The 23055-nt window shown below is 33.9% G+C and overlaps 1 protein-coding gene across 1 annotated transcript in view; it reads left to right on the top strand.

The window, feature by feature from the left end:
- Positions 1-17559, top strand: part of ARSK (arylsulfatase family member K) — a 38114-nt gene extending 20555 nt beyond the window's left edge. Inside the window, 6 exon segments of the mRNA XM_079146018.1 lie at positions 1067-1140; positions 1143-1348; positions 3971-4142; positions 6052-6276; positions 13945-14169; positions 16455-17559. Coding sequence (XP_079002144.1) covers positions 1067-1140; positions 1143-1348; positions 3971-4142; positions 6052-6276; positions 13945-14169; positions 16455-16750 — 1198 coding nt within the window. The 3' untranslated portion in view covers positions 16751-17559.
- The last annotated feature ends 5496 nt before the right edge of the window (positions 17560-23055 follow it).

Below are 23055 nucleotides of genomic sequence, written 5' to 3'. Positions count from 1 at the left end.
GCCAGCTGCACAAATTTAGACACTGACTGATAAGAGTCAAGTAGTAAGGTAAAACAAATAAAAGTCTTACAGATATCAAACTGGTTGAATCATTTAACTTGTAGATCAGCTAATAAAGAAAACATCTCTATAATGAATAAGAACTCTGTATCACTATTAGCTTAGATAGCTCAGATCATGGTTAAAATTGTTTTTTCAATGAGAAAAGATAGAATGGGAACAATTTGAAACATGAACTTCAGAATCGTGAAGCATATGTGGTAGGCAGGATTTTTTTTGGGGGGGGGGTGCGGGTGCTAGGGATCAAACCCAGGGCCTTATGCTTACAAGGCAAGCACTCTACCGACTGAGCTATCTCCCCAGCCACAGGATTTTTAAATGTAAAGATTTGGTGATGAAAAGAAATTATATTGGCCAGGCATGGTGGCATGTCTGTAAACCAAGTGTTTGGGAGGCTCAGGCAGGATCTCAAGTTCAAAGCCAGCCTCAGCAACTTAGTGAGACCCTGTCTCAAAAAATAAAAAGGGCTGCAGATGTGACTCAGTGGTTAAACATCCCTGGGTTCAATACTTGGTAGAAAAAAAAGAAAGAAAAAAAGAAATTATACTAACTTTGGTTAGAAATTCTATCTTCTCATAGAAAAAATGCTAGAAAATGTTATGCATGAGGAAAAATACTAACTCTGAAACATCTGAGAATATCTGGCTATAAGAAAAAGTGCCTTTTCTAAGTAATCTGTCAAAGTTTTAAAGAACACATAAGCAAATATATAATTCCTGTTTTTTAATGCTCAATAACTGGCCTTTGTTGTTATTTTTGTTTGTTTGTATATGTGATGCCAGGGATCAAACCTAGGCTCTTGCACATGCTAGCAAGTGGCTCTAGCACTGAGCTATAATCCTAGCCCTCAATAACTTTTTTATTAAGGTTTAATGTAGTTATTATAAACATTACATGACTGAGTTCAAAAACTATTTTCAGTGTTGTTTTCCTTTGTGTATGCTTAGTCAGTTTTTCAAACTTTTAAAAATACCTCTTTAACATACCTATCTTTTTACTCCCTCAGTAATCGTGTAGAAGCATGGACAAGAGATGTTGCTTTCTTACTCAGGCAAGAAGGCAGGCCTATGGTTAATCTTATCCCAACAAGGCTAAAGAAAGAGTGATGGAAGCAGACTGGAGGAATACAGACAGAGCAATAAATTGGTTAAGAAAGGAAGCAATTAATTACACTAAACCATTTGTTCTGTACTTGGGATTAAATTTACCACACCCTTACCCTTCACCATCTTCAGGAGAAAACTTTGGATCTTCAACATTTCATACATCTCTTTATTGGCTTAAAAAAGTAAGTGCCTTATGTGTGTTCAAAAGCAGAAGTAACATTATGTCTGTAGCTTATTGGTATTATCTCTATGTTTCTACATCACTTTTTAAAAATTTTGAAAATCACATATTCAAATGTGACCATTAACTGGTTTGATAAAAACCACAGGAGCAGTCTAACAAAATTAAATATGTTAAAACTCAGAAACCTAATTCTGAGTTGAAAATATTTCTGTATGATATTTCTATAAAAAGAGAAACCAAAGGACATTGTCTTAGGCATGCGGGCAGTCCTTATTTTGCATCAGGATAGGAAAAGTCACCATGCAGTCTGTGTATAATGATCTTAACTTTCAGTACCAGGAAGGACCATTTTTGTTTTAAAGTTTTAAAAACATTTGTCACAACATGTAAAATGCTCTTATTTTTGGTTATAAATGGAATAGAAAAATAGTAAAACTATTCAGTGCACTGTACTAAAAATAATAGAAACATTAATAAAGTATCTTTAATTGGGGTTTTTTGTTTAAAAAAACTTATTGAGAGTAGTTAGAACAGTGCTTGTCTTCTCATGGTATAACATAATGTAGGGCAATCATTCTCTCTATGACTTGGCAGATTATCGTTATCTAAATTTGGAACACCTTCCAACATTGTACCTTCCACACGTACTTTCAGTGTCATGGTATACCTCCAGTAGTTCCTTTAAATGTACATTTTTACCAATGTCACTTCCTCTGAAACATGGTTATCCTTTTCACAATTATATTCCTCACTTATGTCAATAAGTATGCCTTCACTTCCTCTAATTACATATCTAGTCTTTGGAATGGTAGCAGTATCCACATTCCCAGATCAGCCATTTCTTCTACAATTTCATTTACATTTGCTATGAATTTCACTTCTAGCCTTATCATTTTTCACTTCCTTGCTGCATATATATGTTTGTTGACCAATTCCTCTTTGATTATTCGTTTTTGTAAAGTGTCTCACATGGATTTATCACTGGAAGACAAGGAGGCAGGCCAAATACACAGTTGGCTTACTATGCATGTTCTGAACAACCAACCCCTGACATACCTGGAAAAAAAAAAACATGATTAGTCACCGAATGTGATATCCATTGGTTATCACATAGTGAATTGTAGACTAAAGAGCTAGCACCATATTGGTGTGAAGTTTGTAATTTATGTAGTTAATCAGTTAATACACATTGGCAACTGAAATTTGAACCCTGTTGTTCGTGGACATATTAATTAAACCATGGCAATTGAAATTCATGCATATTAGAACCATTTGAAGCAAGGACTGCCTGTATTTTGAAATGTGTGGGCTTAAATGTAGGTTACTTAAAAGCTCTAAACAGAAACACTATTTATTGCACCCTGTTTACTTTGTTTTTTTGCTGTTGTTTTTGTTTTGCTTTTTGTTTTTTGGTACTAGGGATTGAGCCACATCCCCAGCCCTTTTTATTTTTTTATTTTGAAATAGGGTTTTCCTAAGTTACAGAGGGACTCACTAAGTTGCTGAGGCTAGCCTCAAACTTGTGATACTTCTTCCTCAGCCTCCCAAGTCACTGGGATTATAGGCTTACACCACCATACCCAGCTTTCACCCTGTTTTAAAGGAAATAATGTCAGTTTCAGACATTCATATCTTCTTAAAAAATTCTCAGTGGCTCCATTTTCAAAAATATGTCTGGAGTTACAAAAATGAGTTAAATAACATTCAACTAAATAGTAGATGTTTGAACTTTTTTAAAGTTACTTAACTAAAAGAAGTTTATGAATTAAAGATTTAGTCTTAATTGCTTTTGCCAACACTTATCTATATTAAAAAGTTGTATTTGTTTTTAATAAATATTTGACTATCTCATTAGATTTTGGTATTTTTACTAGTGAATTATGGAGGGAAAGAATTAGATTCTTAAGTTATTGATTCTGAAGTTTTGAATTGACCAATTGTGAATTGACACAACTACATATTAAAGTGATTGGACATTTTTCTGAACTAGAATACTGCCTAATATAGCCAGTATTTTTCATTAACATGTATAATTCTAAAATAATTTTTCATATCTGTCCCACTATATATCCACATATTGATATGTACCTTTTTATGTTAATTGGAATACAGGTTGAACTTCACTAATCCAAAATTCCAAAGTCTGAAAAGCTCTAAAACATACTTTTCTGAGTGCCTGCATAACACCACAGATGGAAAATTCCACCCCTGACCTCATGTAATAGGTTATAATCAAACCTCAGGTGCACTAAATATCATATAAAAAATTATCTCAGGCTCTATTTATAAGATGTATATGAAACATAAGTGAACTTTTTGTGTAGACTTGGATCCCATCCCTAAGATATCTCATTATGCATATACAGATATTTCACAATCTGAAAAATATGTGCAATCTCAAACCCTTCTGGTCCCAAATATTTCAGATAAGGGCTACTCAACCTTTATTGACAATTTGTTCCAGTTTTATGTATTTTATTTACTCTTTTCTTTACATACTTTGTCACCATTCTTTTCTACTATTCTAAGCAATTAAGCATTGTGTAATTCACCATACTTGTTAGAAGAGACAAATATTACTACTTTGCTAGCACAACTAAGTTTTTTCTCCCCTTTTTAGGTATCTCATGATGCCATCAAAATCCCCAAGTGGTTGCCTCTGTCAGAAATGCACCCAGTAGATTATTACTCTTCTTATACAAAAAACTGCACGGGAAAGTTTACAGACAAAGAAATTAAGAATATTAGAGCATTTTATTATGCTATGTGTGCTGAAACAGATGCCATGCTTGGTAGGTGGTATAATTAATAAGCAATTACATGCAGAAAATGTATAATATTTTTCCAACAAACTGACTATGCTGGTTGGTTCATGCTTGTATGAACATATTTAGATATTTCTTAGAACAGTTACTTAGATACTTCAGACTTAAAACTGTAGGAATCTTGACACATAAAAATGGAATAATGTGTTAATAGTGAATAAGAAGCTCTTTCTAGTTATTCATAAATTCTCAGATTCCTAATTGCTCAGATTTGTTCATACATGAAAGTCACAGAAGGCTATCATTTGGTGGAAACCATACTTTTTACCTACTTTGACCAGAGATCAGCATTTAAGTAAACACAGGTGTGCATGTGACAGATAATTATTTGTAAGATAGCTTAGATTCTAAGAGATGAGGAGGACTTGTAATACCTGCAAAACAAATCCATTCTCCCTAGGCCCTTGACAGCAAAGCTTAAACTAAGGCTGAAATGAGTTTCCCTGTGTATATTCTGGATCAGAATTACATTGAATTTCCTGCTGTCATTCAGGTTCAAGACTGGCTGAAACCAAACCTGCCTCCATAAGATGACTGTCAAGAGAGCTCTGCCTATTCACTGTAAAGTTCTGGCAGTTTCCAGTCCTTATGTGGAGAAACACTGTTTGTTTTTAATATCTGTTTTTATATTAAAAAGCTATTTTCATAACACCATGTAATTTATTTTGCTTCACTTGGGAGTGAAGCATAACCACATTAGTGAAGTGTGGTTAGCATTTCTGTACAGGAGTGATGGAAACTTGCCAGGTGAATGGTGAGAGAAAGGGCATTCTATACAAAAGCAGAGTGTGGACAGAGGCAACAAAGTGTAAGCTATTATGGTATGTTCTGGGGCTCTAAGCAATTTAGTGTTGCTGAAAAGTAAAAATTCAGCAGGTAGCCGAGGATGCTGAGGCTGGAGAATAGACAAGGGCCTTGCACATAATACTAAGGATAGACAGTAGAATATGTCATGACATGATCAGGCATTTATTTTATAAAGTTAGCCACCAAAGTGATGCCAATGGATTCTAGAGGGGAAAAGGGAGTGACTACAAAAAGACCAACTAGGAAGCAATTCCAGTTGCCCAGTTGACAGATGAGGGTCTTGACCCCATGAATAACTCCACAAAGCAGTAAGTCTCAATTCTGACTGAATCTCAAAATCTGTGGTGTTTTAAATAATATAGACCCCAGATTCAGGAACTGCCAAAATAGAGATGACTCTTGTATCAGGATTATGCCTTATTGTGATTCTCTTAATTACAATGAGGAGGAAGTTTCATGACATTAAGAGATGGGGACTGGAAACAGGAGTTTTACTGTCCAACTATTCCCTATCCAAGAACGTGCTAAATCATTCTCATATACCATCTGCACTACCTTCTTCAAAGGTCACATTTCCATAACCCTCTGCCAACTTCATGAGCATGAACTGGTGATTGCTCAGAGGTTTAGGGAAAAAAATAACAGGAAAGAGGAATTCTATTTGCTCTTTATCACCTCCTATTGTATAGAGGCTGTGGGTCAGTGGTGATACCAATCTTTGTGTCATCTGAGACATGTACAGTGGCAATGGCCAGACTTGCCTTACTTTTCTAATTTGAAGCACTAAGAAGAAGACTCCCCTCTCTGCATTTTGACAGAAACATAGAAAGCAGGCAAGCATGATCTTCAAATAAAGAAGTTTTGAGGGAGAGTGCCTATGGATATTATATTTTTTCTTTCCTTCTCTATTCTGTCAACTGAAGAGCAAGTATATAAAACTTTGAATAATATTGATACGTTAAGAAGTATCATTTGATAGAAGCTTTTATAGGGTAGAGTTGTTATACATGTAATGTGATAGAATAAATCATGAACTAAATTACTAAATTTAATCTTAATTTCATTGTAGGTGAAATTATTTTAGCTCTTCACCAGTTAGATCTTCTTCAGAAAACTATTGTCATATACACTTCAGACCACGGAGAGCTGGCCATGGAACATCGACAGTTTTATAAAATGAGTATGTATGAAGCTAGTGCCCATGTTCCACTTTTGATAATGGGACCAGGAATAAAGGTCAACCAACAAGTATCAAATGTAGTTTCTCTGGTGGATATTTACCCTACGATGCTTGGTAAGTAGGGTGATTCAATGTTTATCTGTAGTAATGTTGGAGAATAAATAGACAAAGTAGTTAGAGGTCCCACTAACTTTCTTGGAGGCTATTAACTTTTTTCAATGTTAGAAAAGTCTCTTCAGCTGATACTGTCAACATTTCTCTCCTCAAACCCTTTGGATAGTTTTGTACTATTTGCTTTAATAGCTTCTTAAAGGGCTGGGGACATAGCTCAGTTGGTACAGTGCTTGCCTTGCAAGCATAAGGCCCTGAGTTCAATCCCCAGCTCCGCCAAAAAAAAAAAAAAAAAATAGCTTCTTAATATCTACAGGCATAGCCATGGGTCTAGACAAACAATATTTGGAATGAAATAATTAGCAGTTTTCCTTGAAGATAGTAGAATAGTGACATCATCAAATTCAAAGGAAATTATGTAGCACTCTTTCTAATTTAACAAAGTACTTTTAATTCATTAGCATTTAAATACTGACTTTGGATTTTTGGAATCCGTCAATTGCAAAAATACTATAGATTCATAAATTTTGGTGGGAGAAAAAGATAACACATTTCTCTAATTTGAGAAATGTTAAAATATAGAACATCCATCTTAAAAATCAAAGAATTAGGGCCTGGGGCTGTAGCTTAGTGGCAGAGCTCTTGCTCACACATGTGAGGCACTGGGTTGGATCCTTAGCATCACATAAAAATAAACAAATAAAGGCATGCTGTCTATCTATAACTACAAAAAAATGAAAATAAAATAAAAGAAATAAAAGTTCCTTTTATCTTTTTCCTCCTAGTACAGTCTTTTCCTTTACTTAACTAAGTTTCTTTAGAGTTAATTTAAATCAGTGCCCTTTCTTTCTCTCTTTTATTTTACATCACTTCTTGAAGATTTTTCTAGTTCTTTGAAACTTTAATCTCTTCAAATCATGTACTGATTTGCTTTTATCCCAAAGCAATCATCTCACTTAGTCATAACTCTACCACTTTTTCACTCCATCAATTCTCAGACCTCTGTTTCCCTCACTTTTTTAAAGCATATATATAATTAAGTGATTTATGCTGCTGAGAATCAAACCCAGGGTTTTACGCATATTGGGGGAGCACTCATCACTGAGCTACATCGCTAGCCCAACTATGTATGTTTCTATCTGTCTGTCTTATTATCTCTAGAGTCTTGTGAATATATGCTGATATTGACATTTCTTTACAGTTTACTCCCTTAACTTTTTTTCATGTAGAACTCTCATTCACAAAGAAAATCCTCTTTGGGTCATCATATTTACTTGACTTTTTAACTTTGTTTTCTTTCCTTGAGGTATAGTGACTAGAACTACAAAAAAATTACTAAAAGTTTATAGAAAACTGGGGTGATTCTTTCTCAATGTTTCCCTCAATATACTTCCTAGTGATATTTGGCTTTTTTTAAACTCTTGACAACTCAGTAGTCCAATAACTTTTGGTAGCTGTCCTGAGTCCTGTTCCCTTTCTAGAATGACAGACTATCATCTTATATATTAGTTAATTAATTTTTATTTAAACATTGTTTTATATTTACTTACAATGCAAATTTTGTACTCTACAATCTTTAGTTAATACTATCACTTTTTTTTTTTTTTTGGTGGGTTCTAGGTATTGAACTCAGGGGAACTTAACCACTGAGTTACATCCCCAGTCCTTTTTATTTTTTATTTTGAGACAGGGTCTTGCTAAATTACATAGGGACTCACTGAGTTGCTGAGGTTGGCCTCAAACTCCTGCCTCAAACTCCTGAGTCGCTGGGATTATAGGCATGCCACACCTGGCTACTTGTCACAAAAGTTAAGGGTCATTTGCAAACTTGGAAATAACATATATTTATTAGATAATAATATTAAATGTATTATTTAGATAAATCATCATAATTATTTCATAATATATTTATCTAACAGATCATATAAGAAAATACTAAATAAGAAAATACTGGTTGGCATGGGGGATTTTTAGGGGAGTCACCTGCCTAGTTTATGATACTTGACAATAAAAATTTCTTTAGATAAGAAAAAACATTCCCAGAATCACCTTTGCTTTCCATCCCTGCTCTCCTGAAAATGCTTTTCTGCAATTGCAGGGTTTTTTTCTGTAACTTGTCAACTACAATTTTCTAAGACTTGAATATTTACATAGATTTTTAATTTATGTTTATCTTTCATAAGATTCTTGCTAATAGACTTCTTCTAAGTCACATTTCCCAGGAAAAATATATTTTATTAGCAGCATTTAAATCAGATGGTGATTAGACCTGCCCCAAAGAGTAAAGGATGCAAAAAATGAGGCTCTCTCCAGTTCTATCTAAATTTGAAATGATATTAATGCCTTCAAGGCTTAGCACAGTTTAAAATGTGTTTCATAATAAATATTCTTTTTCTCATCAGAAGGGGAAAACTACATTGATATTCTTTTGTGGAGGTAAGGGAATAGAAGAGAATGCCTATAGAGATAAGGTGGAAAGAAAAAGCAGGTAAAACAAAAACTTTGTGTTGGAGTCAGGTTTGATATCCATAAAGTTCTGATAAATATGCAAGACAAAGAAAAATTCCCTATTAAATTAACCAAAGGGTAGAAATAAGCAGTTCACAATAAGAGATATACAAATTACCAAGATATTTTTAGATTCAGATTCAGTAGTCATAAAACTATTAAAATAAGAGCATATCATTTTTCTTTCACATATGGAGTTTACAAAGGTTAAGAATTGCAAAATCTTATATTAGAAATAGGCTTTCTCATATGCTGTTGCTGGGAATATAAAATGACACAAATTGTTTGGAGACAAATGTGGCATTATGTTTCACATTTCTTGGAAATGTGCATACCTTTTAACCTAGTAATTCCCATTTTAAGAAACAACATATAGGGGCTGGGATAGTGGCTCAGTGGTAGAGTGCTTACCTAGCACGTGTAAGGCACTGGGTTCGATCCTGAGCACCACATAAAAATAAATAAGTAAAATAAATGTATTGTGTTCATCTACAAAAAAAAAAAAAAATTTTTTAAAGAACAACTTATATGGGCTGGGGAGATAGCTCAGCTGGTAGAGTGCTTGCCTTGCAAGCACAAGGCCGAGTTCGATCCCCAGTACCGCAAAAAAAAAAAAAAAAAAAGAACAACTTATATATGTACATAAGTATTTTATCTCCATGGATATTTATTAAAGTATTAAGAAAGAATCAAACAGTGTGAATATCTAGAAGTAGTGGATTAGGTTTAAAAAAAAAGAAAGAATTGGTTCTATTTTTAAAATGAAATGCTGTGAAAGTGGCATAAATGTATTATTAAAAATAAAATGTAGGCTTTCAAGTTGTATAAACAGGTATTTTGTTTGTTGCAATAGAGTGCCTATTTAATTTACTGTTCAGATCAGCACACTTTTTAGAATAGAGGGTATTATTAATAATTATACTAGGATTTATAGGCACACACTGAGTCTTTTCCCTTGTTTAAAAGCCATAACAGCCAACAAAGCAAAGATAATATTGACAGTCCTATATTTAACTTGGTATTTAATTCAGCCTTGTAAAGCAAAATTCCTCACAGCTGAAAGAATTTAAAACTACTTTAGTAGTGATTAACTCTAAAAGGATGCCTGTGAGGTAGGATATTCTACTTACCTCTTAGATGTTTTGATATAGTATCTACAAGGATCTCATTTTGTGGTTCTTTTAATCAATTAGAAGCTTAAAATAGTTATGAATGATAATCTAAGAATTCTAAATTTAAGTTCTTTATTAGTTTAAGTGCTATATTATTTTTTTTTTAGTTCAATTTACATGTGAAGAATATGGGATTGAACTTCTCAAATTAAAGCTGCCAGCCAGGCTTCCTATTCCCTTCCATTCTATGCACCTACGAAGTTTCTTATAAGAGATGGTGATTCAAAAACTTTCAGTAGGAAGACACTGAGTGGGAAAACTCAACTGGGATTTCTGTTTTAATAAACCTACCTTACTTTCTGTTAGCACAAAAAGACCAGGCAGGACGCAAACCTCACTAATCATCTCAGCTCTTTATTCAGGAACAGAGTTTCACATTGGAACAGGGGATGCAGGGATGCGGGGATGAAATGGCACCAGTGGACCCACTTTCTTGGTGGAAAATGGGCCATTGAACGAAGAAAGGAACTGGGTTCATGCAGGTTATTTTGATTGGGAGTCTAGTGAGCATATCGGTTTGGGCGCTCAGGAAACAGATTTGTGAGAATTTGAAAATTTGTTTTACTGGGCAGTATTTTTTACTTGGAGAAGAATGGAGGGTCTGGGGTCAGCGTTCAGTGTTTATCTCCTTCCCTTCAGGGCCCCACTGTACTATCTCTGGGAAAGGAGGTTTGGGGGAAGGATCAGTGCTTGGGCTTCCTTTCTAGGGAGCGTTCTTCATTGGGAAAGAATGCACTGAGAAAGCTATCAATTACAGCTTGCTTTTTTCACTCCCTTTTCTTAGACCTCACTGTTTTGGGGTTTTTTTCATTTTCCATATCTAATACTTTCAAGGGTCTGTTGAAATTTCAGTGCTTCTATTTAAAGTCTGATTTCATAGACAACTTTTATAAGACTTTTAAAGTGTTCTTTTCCTATAGAACATTTTATGATAAAATAGAAAACATATTCTTAGTTTATTTATCCTTGTAGGTCCTTGACAATTTCACATTACCATTTCCTAAAACTAGCAGAAAAGTGCCGTTTTTATGAGCAGGAATTCTTTATAGTATTAAAGTTGATATTTGAGAGGTTATTCTTTAAAATAACTCACCAAAATAGTTTCTTTTGAATACCTAGTATTAGCATCCTTTAACTCAGTGAGAAATAAAGGCAGTCTCATTTTGAAATTAAAATTGTTTTACTTTTCACTTTTCAACTTCCTGTGAATTTTTTAATAGTTGATCTTTTTGTGAGTCCAAATTTTTTTAATTGTTAGAAAGCAATTTTAGAAAAACGTAGTTATATTTAAAATAGTTACTTACTAGTGATTTAAATTGTAAAACCTTCATTGTTACAGGATCTTAGTGGAAGGTTGGGGGTGGGCAGGCATACCTAGATCATTGTGTTTTGATTGGCTGAGAAGTATTGTGAAGTTAAATATCTACAGTAAAGCAATACTCATGGTATATTATTAACATGTAGAGAGATCCTGGAGTACAGCTGTCTAAATTCAAACCCCTTTTCAGTAATTCCCAATTTTGTGACCTGGGGCAAGTTACTTAACATCTCTGGTGTTCAATTTTCTCATCAATAAAATAATAATAGCAGCTATTTCGTAACTTAGAACAATACTTGGAACATGGTAAACAAGTGTCAGATATAATTATCATTCATTTATTCATTTTTCTCTAAGTATATTATAAGACATGTATGTAATTTACATCATTGCCATACCAATGTAATTCCTTATGATATGGTTAGAAGACTATATCATTTGTCTTCAGGAGACTGTCCCACGTATTCTGTTGGCATTTTTACCCATTTGTCTACTGTTTTAAATTTAAGTCACTCTTCATTAAGACTCCTACAGTTATTTCTAATCTTTGCTTACACTGCCAATAAAGATGAGACTTTATTTATTAAAGTGGAGTTAGAGTGACAGATTTACAAGAGAAATGAATGTGAATAATGGTTTTTAAACCAAGATCAAAGAGCTTTCTGAAAAAACAACTTGTTAAAGTATTTTTAGGAAAATCATTGATAAGTGTATGAGAAATGAAAACCCAGTTTTCTGAGGCACATAAAAATGAATAAATACTTCAAAGTATTTATTAAATAATATATATTAAATAGAATTTATTATAGATATTTATTAAATAGTATTATAGTATTTGTCAAATAGTTCAGATATTATGTCATCATTATCACCTACCTGGACTCCTGGGACAGCTTCCCAGCTCTTTCCTACCTTCTGCCTATACCTGCTTCAGTACAGTTTACCTTACAATTATTAGCATCAGGCTGTAACATACGTTTGCTCAAAATTCTCTACTAATCTTCCATATTCTCGAGAGTAAAAATCTTGTTTTTATTGGACCTGGCAGTCTGTTCCAACTCATCTCTTAAAATGGTATCCTCACTCTACTCAGCTAGACAGGCCTCTGGAGTCTGGAAAATGAAGCATTCAGGATCCTGCCTCAGGAACTTTACACTTGTTATTCTTTGGGGGAATATCCAGATATCTATAGGCTCACTCTAGCCCTTCCTCAGGTCTCTGAAAATGTCACCTTACCACAGAGGCCCTCCCTGACCACATCACATAAAACTGCAGACACACATTCCTGCCTGCCATCACTGTCTCTCTTAGCCTGCTTGATTCTTCTTCATTGCACTTGTCACCATCCAACACATTTTTCTTTATCCCCATATTAGAAGTTAAGCTGTAAGAGAGCTTATTTCCTTGTCCACTGTTATTTCCCACATTTGGAACATGGTTTGGTTGCTGAATGAATGAAAAAATGAACACCTGATCAGACCCTTCTCGGTCTTCTACTAACTTCTCATACATAGAAAAAAACATGAATTTTCTTAGACTTCTAAACTTCTTTAGGAAAATTAGGCTAAGAATAGGCCTGAAATGTAGTGTTTCTAAATATTAATAAAGGTACTATCAAAATACTACATGTAAGAACTTCCCATAATCATAAGTATGTGTGAGTTGGTCCCTGCTTCCTGGTCCTCCAAGGCCTCTTCTCTCCCCTCCTGTGGCTTACTAGTGATAGTGACACACAGATACCCCTACACAGCCTCCTTCCTTTCTACTTACTTCCTTTCCTTACAGTAAGCAGACCATTGTCTTGGAGCTCAGTTTCATCTTAGGCAGTTCCTTTCTCTCATGTACATCCTCTTTAAGGTCTTCTCTCCTGATGGTTTTTAACCAGTTATCTCTGAACTATTTCTTTCTTCTTTCTTTAGGAATCAAAAAATCCCTAATTGTGATTGATTGGTGGAAGATCAGTAATTGTAATATGTCTCTTTCAAGGAAATTGAAAGATACAAATTTTTAAATGGTCATTTGTAAAGCAAGTACCTACAGAAGATTTATAGAGGACTTTATCTACATCCTTATTCTCATTAATTTTCTTATTCAATTTTGTTTAATTTCTAATAGATATAATGCTGTTTTTCAGAATGAATATTTAAATTTACATAGAAACATAAGCCCACTGAAACCAGAAAGGGGTATGAAGCAACTACAGACTCGTTTTTAAACTAACCTGAGTATGCATCATTAATTACTTTTTCTACAGGGAAAAGGCAGTTTGAGTTCCAAATACCTTAAAACCAATTAAAAAATACCCAACCTCTTTTTAAACTGGATATTTCTCATGCTGTTGGTCTATGTGTGTATATTTGATAGTTAAAAAAAATACTTTTCCCTAAATCAGTATAATCCAGGTTTCTGCAAGGAATGTTTTTACTAAATACTAGTTCTTAAGATGCTACTAAAGAGTGAAAAAAAATCTTTATCATCAATTAACTTTGGTAGGGCTCTTATGTACTAGGTACTATTCTAAAAATTTTCATTAAATTATCTTACTTAAATCTGAAATGAACTTATAAGATACAAGTATTATCCTTTTTTTTATAAGTAAAGATGTCATTTATGAATGTTCAACTAACAAAAGGATGAATTATTTTTTAATATTTCATTATTTTTATTGCAAAGATATTGCTGGAATTCCTCTGCCTCAAAACCTGAGTGGATACTCTTTATTGCCATTATCATCAGAACCATCTAAGAATAAACACAAAGTCGAAAACCTACATCCTCCCTGGATTCTGAGTGAATTCCACGGATGCAATGTGAATGCTTCCACCTATATGCTTCGAACTAAACAATGGAAGTACATAGCCTACTCTGATGGTGCTTCAGTATTGCCTCAACTCTTTGGTAAATTAATTGATGTTTTTAAGTATAATATCATGCATGAGCTGACCTACATAGCACTGCTCAAGAGATTCAATAATTATTGTTAAATAAATAAACATCTGCTACTTCTCCTGATGAGACAGGCTATAGAGGTTGCCCAAGCAAGGAGCAGCTTCCTTGCCAGTCAGTACATGAATATCAGAGAAAGTGCCCTAAATCTTTGAATCTGGGTCTTATGATTAAAACCATTGTTTTCCCTGATCAGGGATCTTTTAATGCTCATTATTCCATTTCCCAATCAGCAGTCACCACCTTCTCATTATATCTTCGTTTCATCTGTTCTGAAGGATCAATACTTATCTTTTATGGACCAGACATTCTGCATATATTATGTAAGGTGCATCCCAGTCCTCCAACATAGAGCCATTCTCTTAGAGGAGTCTAGGAGTCAAAGAAGTTCAGATACCTGTACGAGGTCCCACAGCTAATAAGTAGCTGAACTGAAAGTTCAATCTCAGTCTGATTCCAACAGCCATTCTCCTTCCACGTTATAAAAGTGGCTTCCAGCTTCCCTAGTCTATGTATTAATTTTAAACAGCATTTTTAGATTTTGGATTTTACTTATATTGTCCCACTTTAGCCATTATTAATATTTATTTCTTCCTAAGTTTCCTTCCTACTTACAAATGTCAAAATTATTAACTCAAAGTAATTCTTTAGTAGCCAAATCTGAGTAACCTCCTTAACTCTAAACAACAGGGGATTCTTGGCTTCAAAAAGTCCTTAAATTTTCATCCTGATAAATAATGGCCTCTTGCTTGTTCAGTGGTCATTGTTAAATAAAATTTATGGGAACCCATTGTTTGGGCTGAACTCCTGAACTAGATTCAAAAACACGAACCAAACTAGATTGGAGTCACTAGTACTAAGTGCCACATAATCAAACTGAACTTTAAAACGGCCAGATTCCTAAAAAACAGATTTACAGAAACCAATAAGAAAGGACCTATTTTACCTGATCTAAATAATAAGGAAGTGCCTTCTGTTTTAAACCTATATGAAAAGTAACTTTTTAAACCCGATATGCTTTTTGCTCCTTGTTTCTGCTTCCTACATGCTTTTTCACCTTACATAGCCCACCTCCTCTGCTCAGCTCATAGAGCAACCTTTCTAATTCTTTAGATAGGATGCCACCCAACTCATGAATCATGAGGTGCCAATTAGATCTTTAAACCAAATTCATTGTAATTTTGTTTTTCAACACTGTGTTCTGCAAAAAAGCAGATGCAATTATTAAAGTGGAAGAACCATCCTTTCCTGTCTTTTCTATGGTTTATTCACTGACCTCCCTTTTCTAAGGAGTTGTCATGTGAAGTCACTTATCAAAGTCATTTTTGTTCAGGTGTCTCCTACCTAATGCAGTAAAATAGCCCTTAATAGTTTTTTACCTGAATGTACAGTGTTCATTTACTGTTTTGAAGTTGTCATAAGATCTTTGTCTGTTTTTCCAGATTGGCATCTTATATCCTATCTTCCCACACCATATAGAAAAAAACATTTATGTATCTGAACATATATCAATATTTTCTTACTGGTAATAACAGAATTTTTTCATTTCCATGGCTATTAGATAAGATGGAAGTATTTATGAATCTAACTTTCAGAAAGCCAAGCATAAGATCCTAATATATAAATAAAACTAAGACTGAATAAAGTTGTAGGAATGTGACTTGTCTATATAAAGAATCTTATAGCTACAAAGTTTAGGGCTGTTGAACTGAAACAATATAAATATCACTATTTTTTTTTCCTCTTCATGTCAAAGGAGGAAAGGCATCAGAAACAGGAAGAATTCATTCTAAACTAACTTACTAAGGATAAGTAAGGGTCTGACTGTTTCTGGAATCTAAAAGTAAATAAGGAAAAAAGTGGTTTAGCAGGATGGAAGCAGAAAGGAAGATAACTTGGGCATATGTTACAGGAATATTTACTTTTTGGTATATTATTTTTGTATACAATCATGCATTGCTTAATGATGGGAACATGTTCTAAGAAGTGTGTCATTCGGCTATTTCATCATTGAGCTAACATCAGATAGTGTATTTACACAAACTAAGAAGATTAAGATATCAGTAGGCAATATAATCTTATAGAACTACTATCATATATGTGGAGTGTTACACAGCACATGATTATATACTGCCCTTCATTTTATTAACTAAAAGGAACTGAAAATCTAATACATTACATGTCATAATGACATTTCGGAAAATTTTTTGAGAGATATTTAATATTTTTTTTTTCAGATCTTTCCTTGGATCCAGATGAATTAAAAAACATTGCTGCAGAATTTCCAGAAATCACTTATTCTTTGGATCAGAAGCTTCGTTCCATTGTAAACTACCCCAAAGTTTCTGCCTCTGTTCACCAGTATAATAAAGAACAGTTTATCATGTGGAAACAAAGTATAGGGCAAAATTATTCAAATATTATAGCAAACCTTAGGTGGCATCAGGAGTGGCAGAAAAAACCAAGGAAGTATGAAAGTGCGATCAATCAATGGCTTAAAACCCACATTGCTTCACAGTTTGAACAAAAATAAGAAATAATTGTTCTAGAGCTACGTATAAATGTGTTCATATGTATTTTAAATGAAACAATTTTAGTAATTACTGACTTTTACTTTAAAGAATGTATTATATCTTAAAATGCCACTTATTATAGAATTACATATTTTCAGAAATGGCTATTAAGACCTATTCTTACAAACTTTTTTTTTTTTTTTTGGTGTGGTATGAAGGATTAAACCTAGCATGCTTAACCACTGAGCCATATCCCCAGCCCTTTTTTATTTTTTATTTTTTTAGTGGTGCTGGGGATTGAACCCAGGGCCTTGTGCAAGCATTCTACCAACTGAGCTATATCCCCAGTCCTTATTTTTTATTTTGAGACAGGGTCTCACCAAGTTGTTTAAGGCCTTGCTATGTTGCGTGGGCTGATTTTGAATTTGTGATACTCCTGCCTCAATTTCCTGTGCCGCTGGGATTATAGGCCTGTGCCACGGTGCCTGGCTATTCTTACAGACTAGTAAGATTTAATGGAAATATCAAAAGGACAGAAGCAGTTACTATACTATAAAGTTGTTACTCTGAATAAATATAGACTATAAAATATTTTAATAATATTATTAACTTGCAAACCATAAAATAATAATATGTATTTGACAGTATTAGTGAGTTATTTGTATTTGATGGGATCATTTGGTTTTAATAAGAATATTAGGATTCTTGTAGTGTTTTTTTAACATGTCTAAATTTGTACTTTCATGTAACCAAATTTATGAATCTTTACACCTCATAAGTATATGCAATTATAATTTGTTGATTAAAATAATATTCATTTTGAAATTTATGAATCTGCTTTTGTGGCTCTGGAATTTATGTCATGTTTAGAGTTTGATTTTTTTTACCTTTAGATCTCTGACCCATCTGGTATGTATTACATATTAGAGATCTAACTTCAGTTGTTGTTTTTTTTAATGGCTACCCAATTGACCTTTTATTAAGTGAATTATCTCGTGTTTCACTGGTTAAAAATGTTATTCATTATATAACACCTTTTAATTAATAAATTTCCTTATCCCTGCTGATTTCAAATGCCACTTTATCATATACCAATATCTCACTTACACTTCTGCCCTTTCCGAACATTTTATTTTACAAAGGGCTACTCTGTTTATTAACCTGGTAGCCAATGTCTGGTTCCTTAGCAATCCTTTCCTTTTTTCAGAACTGTCCTAAATACTCTTGCTTACTTGAGTTTTCCATATAAATTTAGAATGTTAGTATAATTGTAAAAATGAAAAATCTTGTTAATCTTTTTTATGAAGTAATTAAATTTATAGTCTTAGAAATGAATTCCTTATTATAGTCATTCTAAAGAACATAGTCTTATTTTTCCCTTTGTTCATGTCTTCTTTAATAACCCTCATCAGTATTCTAAATTTTGTTCAAATAGATCAGTTTCTCTGGAGGGATTCTTTTTTGTTTTTAAGAAAAAAATTGATTTATTATTATGATCAAATATTAAAGGTAATTATTCCATCAGGTGTATTATTCCATATAACAGTATGCCTATATGTTTCCCTTTAAATGTGTCTTTTGGACATTGGAAGTATGGCTATGCATTATATTGCTATTAGGATTTTTTTTTTACTTGTTTTTTTTTCCATATTTTTATTGGTGCATTATAGTTGTATATAATGTTGGAATTCACTGTTACATAATCATATATGCACCCAACATAACAATATCATTTGGCCAGTATCATTCCCTGGTATTTTCCCTTTCCCTCCTCTCCTCCCTGGTCCCTATCCTCTCCTTTACAGATCTCACTTCAATTTTCATGAGATTCCCCTCACCAATTTTCTTTTCCCTTTTCTTGTCTAGCTTCCACATATGAGAGAAAACATTCCACTCTTGGCTTTCTGAGTTTGGCTTATTTTACTTAACATGTTTTCAAGTTCTATCCATTTTCCTGCAAATGACATTTCACTCTTCTTTATAGCGGAATAAAACTCAGTTATATATACACATACATACACCACACTTTCTTTATCTATTCATCCACTAATGAACACCTAGCTAGGCTGGTTCCATAGTTTGGAACGCATGTATCACTGTATGATGACTTTAATTCTTCAGGATAATACTGAGTAATATCATTGGTGGGTCCATTCCTAGTCTTTTGAGGAAACTCCATAATGATTTCCTTAGTGATTGTACTAATTTACAATCTCACCAACAGTGTAAAAATGTTTCTTTTTCTCCACATCCTCTGGGGAACTTTAAGAAATACCACCCAGGCCCTACCCCATACCATTGAATTAGAACTTCTAGGAGGAAGCCTCGTTACTTGTTATACCTTCTAGCCAAACATCCTAATGTGTAGCCAGAAGTGAATTTATTCCTTATGTTTTGCCATCATTTCTGCTATTTTAAGTGAATCTTCCGTTGTATCTTCTAATCAGTAATTTATATACACAGTTTCTACATATGTATTGTGTATTGAAATACCTTATTGTTTGCATAGTTTTTCAATTGATATCTTTTATTTTCCAAGTAAAGAACTTATCTGCAAGTGATAATTTTATATTACTTTTTCAAACTGTCTTTAAAGTTTTCCTCATGAGCCATCTCCTTTCTTTTATTTATTATTTAGTGACTTTATGAGTTCATCTTTATAATTACTTATAAAGGTCTGAGAAATAAATTCCACTAAAGAATATATTTATGTAGGTATATATATATATATATATATATATTCATAAACTCTGAAGTGAAACCCTTAAAAGAAAACTCTCAATATTAGATTTAGTTTAAGATTAAAATATATGAATATACCTCCCAGTGATTCCTAATTAAGCCTAAAGAGCACAAAATAGCTAATATGTGAGTGTACATGCTACTTATGGGGAGGAGCAATTATAATTGAAACATGGTTCTAAAAGAGAAATGTAAATCACTTCATTCTACCCAGACCCTTTAAGATGCATTCATTGTTAAGAATTTACTGAGCATCCACCATCTTTAAGTATATTAAATATAGGATTATTATTAAGTACAACTGAGTTTTCATGACAATATCTGATACAAAATGGTATCAAACCATGAAAACAGAAAATTAAGAAAAACTATAGAACCAAGACAATTTAATATCAAAATCTAAGAACTGACACTAATTAGAAGCTGGATTGAGAAATTTGGGGCTTCAAATTTCTTGGGGCCACACCTCAAGACTTGTACTTGTCAATTGTTGCTTAGAATGCCATTCTTGCCACATATTTCCATGTGGCTCATGTACTAACTCCTTCAGGTCATTGCTCAAATGTCACCTTATATGGGGTAGGTGGATAGAAAGACAGTGTAGGTAATAAATGATTGGGTCAGAAAGATGGGGGCTGATTCAAGAGGAAATCAAATGCTAATACCTCCAGAGCCCTTCCCTCTCCTCCATCTGCTGTCAAGGTTACCTGCCTCCAAGGAGTTGTTAATGAACGAATGCTCCTTGGGCCACTACCTTCCTGCCAATACTCCTGGGCAGCTTCCTTCCTGCCTTTGGATCACTTCACCTTTTGACCCACCTTTTGGTCACAGATAGTCATGTAGGCAGGATGGGAGGAGGAGAAAGCATGAGAACAAAGGAAATCTAAAATGCACAAAAGTGCAGGACATCCTCACTTCCTTGGACACCCATTCTCTGCAGAGGAGTCTATCTCTGTTCTACCCTTTAAATAAAAGTGGCTTTCTATGCTTGCCTTGGCATTTCTCAGGTGTTCAATATTCACATCTGGGAAACAGAACTAGGCCCTGATTCTCATCACCAGTATCATCACCCTGCTCTATTTTTCTCCACAGAAGTCATTATCATCAGCTTAGTTTTACATTATTTTTTTTTTTTTGTATACTCTCACCACCCCCCCCCCCTACTTTAAAGGAAGAAAAGCTCTATGCACACCTGGCTTTTTGTTCTTTTGATACTGCCATTTACCAGTGACGAGTTCTGCTTCCTCAGGTATTGAAGTATAACAATCAGAGAAGCACGCCAAGGCAAGCATATATTAAGCAGATTTTATTTAAAAGTGAAACCCTTAAAAGAGAAGAAAGTGAATCCAATCGTTGATGGATGGAATATTCTATATATGTCTATTAAGTCTAGGTTATTGATTGTGTTATTGAGTTATTGAGTTCTCCCAGGAGGGAGAAGGGCACCATGGCTGATGTTCTAGAATTTACAGAAGTGAGAGCACCCTAATCTTTTCTAGATTAGGGTCTCCTTTGTTCCTCCCCTTATCTCTCTTCTTCCTGCCTATGCCACCAGGGCCAGGAGATGCTGGTGACATGGCAAAAAAGATGAGAAGCAGATGGGCAAGGGGAGGGCCAAAGTGATTCAGGCAGGTAAGGGCCCAAGGGTCATTAATTAACAATTCCCTGCCTGCAGCTTTTTGGGAGGGGCAGTTAGGCAAGTAACCTTGGTGATCTAAAGGGCACTGGAGACACTAACATTCCAATCTCCCAAGGCCAGTCTCCAAATTCCCAGACTCAGATGGCCTTCATTCCTTGATTTGACCAGATTTCTTATTTTACATTAACTGCCTGTCCTCAATTCTGGCTTCATTTTTTGTACCCAAAAGTATCTGAAATGCCTGATACCACTAGAAACTTAGTAAATCAAATTAAAATACTGGGGGTTATAGCTGTTCAGAATTCAATCTGATATAGAACACCAATAGGCCAGGGCAGGGCAGAGGAAAGGGTAGTAGCTTTCTCAATAGAGCAAAGCCTTCTAGAAGTAGGAAATTCTAGTGAAATCCTGCACAAAAAGAGCTGACAAAGGGGCTCTTCCCTGCCTTACCATTTTCTATGAAAAAAGCCAGATACTAAATATGTTCAGGCTTTTGAGTCATATGGCCTTTTTCACAACTGCTCAGTTCTGGAATTGTAGCACGAAAGCATAACAGACAATTGTAAATAAATCAGTATGTCTATACTCTAAAAAACTTCATTTCCAGGACTACAGGATTCTGACCTGTGAGTCTGCTGACTGCTGGTCCAGAACAATGGTTCACAATTTTGCTATAAGTTGGAATGTCCTGATGTTTAAAATATTAATACCTGGCTTCTGACCCAAGCATCAGGATTTGTTAAAACTTCCCAAGTGGTTCTAATGTGTAGCAAAATTTGAGAACCACAGGTCAGGAGTCTTGCTATTGAAACTATTGTGCTCAAATAAGTATCCACTTAGCTGAGAACCTTAACTGTTTTTGTCTTTGGTTTAAATTTTAAAAAGAAATAAGGAAGGAAAAAATTGTATTACTCTTTGTAGTTTTCTATTTCATTAAACCCAAAAGATGATTGAAACTACAAGAATTGACAAAATTTGTTAAACAGCTACACATAAAAAATATCAACATATAACTGTAAGAACAATAATTAGGTAAAAATGGAAATTATTCTATCATATTATGACATAAAATGCTTTAAATTTTAAAGAAAGGTACAAACCTACGTTTTTGAAAACTATAAGTTTCTTTGAAATATATAAACAAGATACAAACATGAAATAATAGTTTTTTTTGTTTGTTTGTTTTTGTGGTGCTGGGGATTGAACCCAGGGTCTTGTGCTTACAAGACAAGCAGTCTACCAATTAAGCTATATCCCCAGCCTGAAATAATAATTCTTGGATAGAAGGATTTTATCTTAAAATATCACTTTCCCAAACAATATATAAGCTTCATTTAATCCAGATTTTATTTCTAGTTAGGGCTTTTTTATTTTTTTTAAATGGTCTTAGAGTTTATAGAAAAATTATGTCTGAAATTACTATTATAAAATTACAGAAAGAATACTGAGGTGGGACTAATTTATTGGTCATTAAAATATACAATAAAATCACTGAATTAAACAAAACTTCCTTGCCGTGAATCAAGAAAGAGAACTCAACACGACCAGAGTAAATGAAACTCAATATGGACAATAGAGAAGATCTAAATCTGTGCTAGAATTACTAAGCCTTTTTATGTGGGTCATACGCAATGTGTGTGGTTGTGTGTGTGTGTGTGTGTGTGTATGTGCGCGCGCACGTGCACATGCACGCCTCTGTTGCTTACAATTATGTATATTAAACTATCATTAGATAAGATTTTTAACCCTGCCCCAAATTTTAATTTTAACACTGAAAAAGCAGAATCTTAAATAATTCTTGGGTTGAAATTACAATTTAAAATGCTAATACTATTCCTATGTTATCAACTACCAAAATTAAAAAATAATCTGTGGGTTCAGTGGCAGAGTGCTTGCCTAGCACGTGCAAGGCCCTGAGTTCAGTCCTCAACCCTGAAAAAAAAA

This window comes from Sciurus vulgaris, assembly GCF_902686455.1.
Source record: "Sciurus vulgaris genome assembly, chromosome: 6".
Lineage (NCBI taxonomy): Eukaryota > Metazoa > Chordata > Mammalia > Rodentia > Sciuridae > Sciurus > Sciurus vulgaris.
The sequence above is the reverse complement of the archived record's forward strand: the minus strand, read 5'-3'. Positions and strand labels throughout refer to the sequence as shown.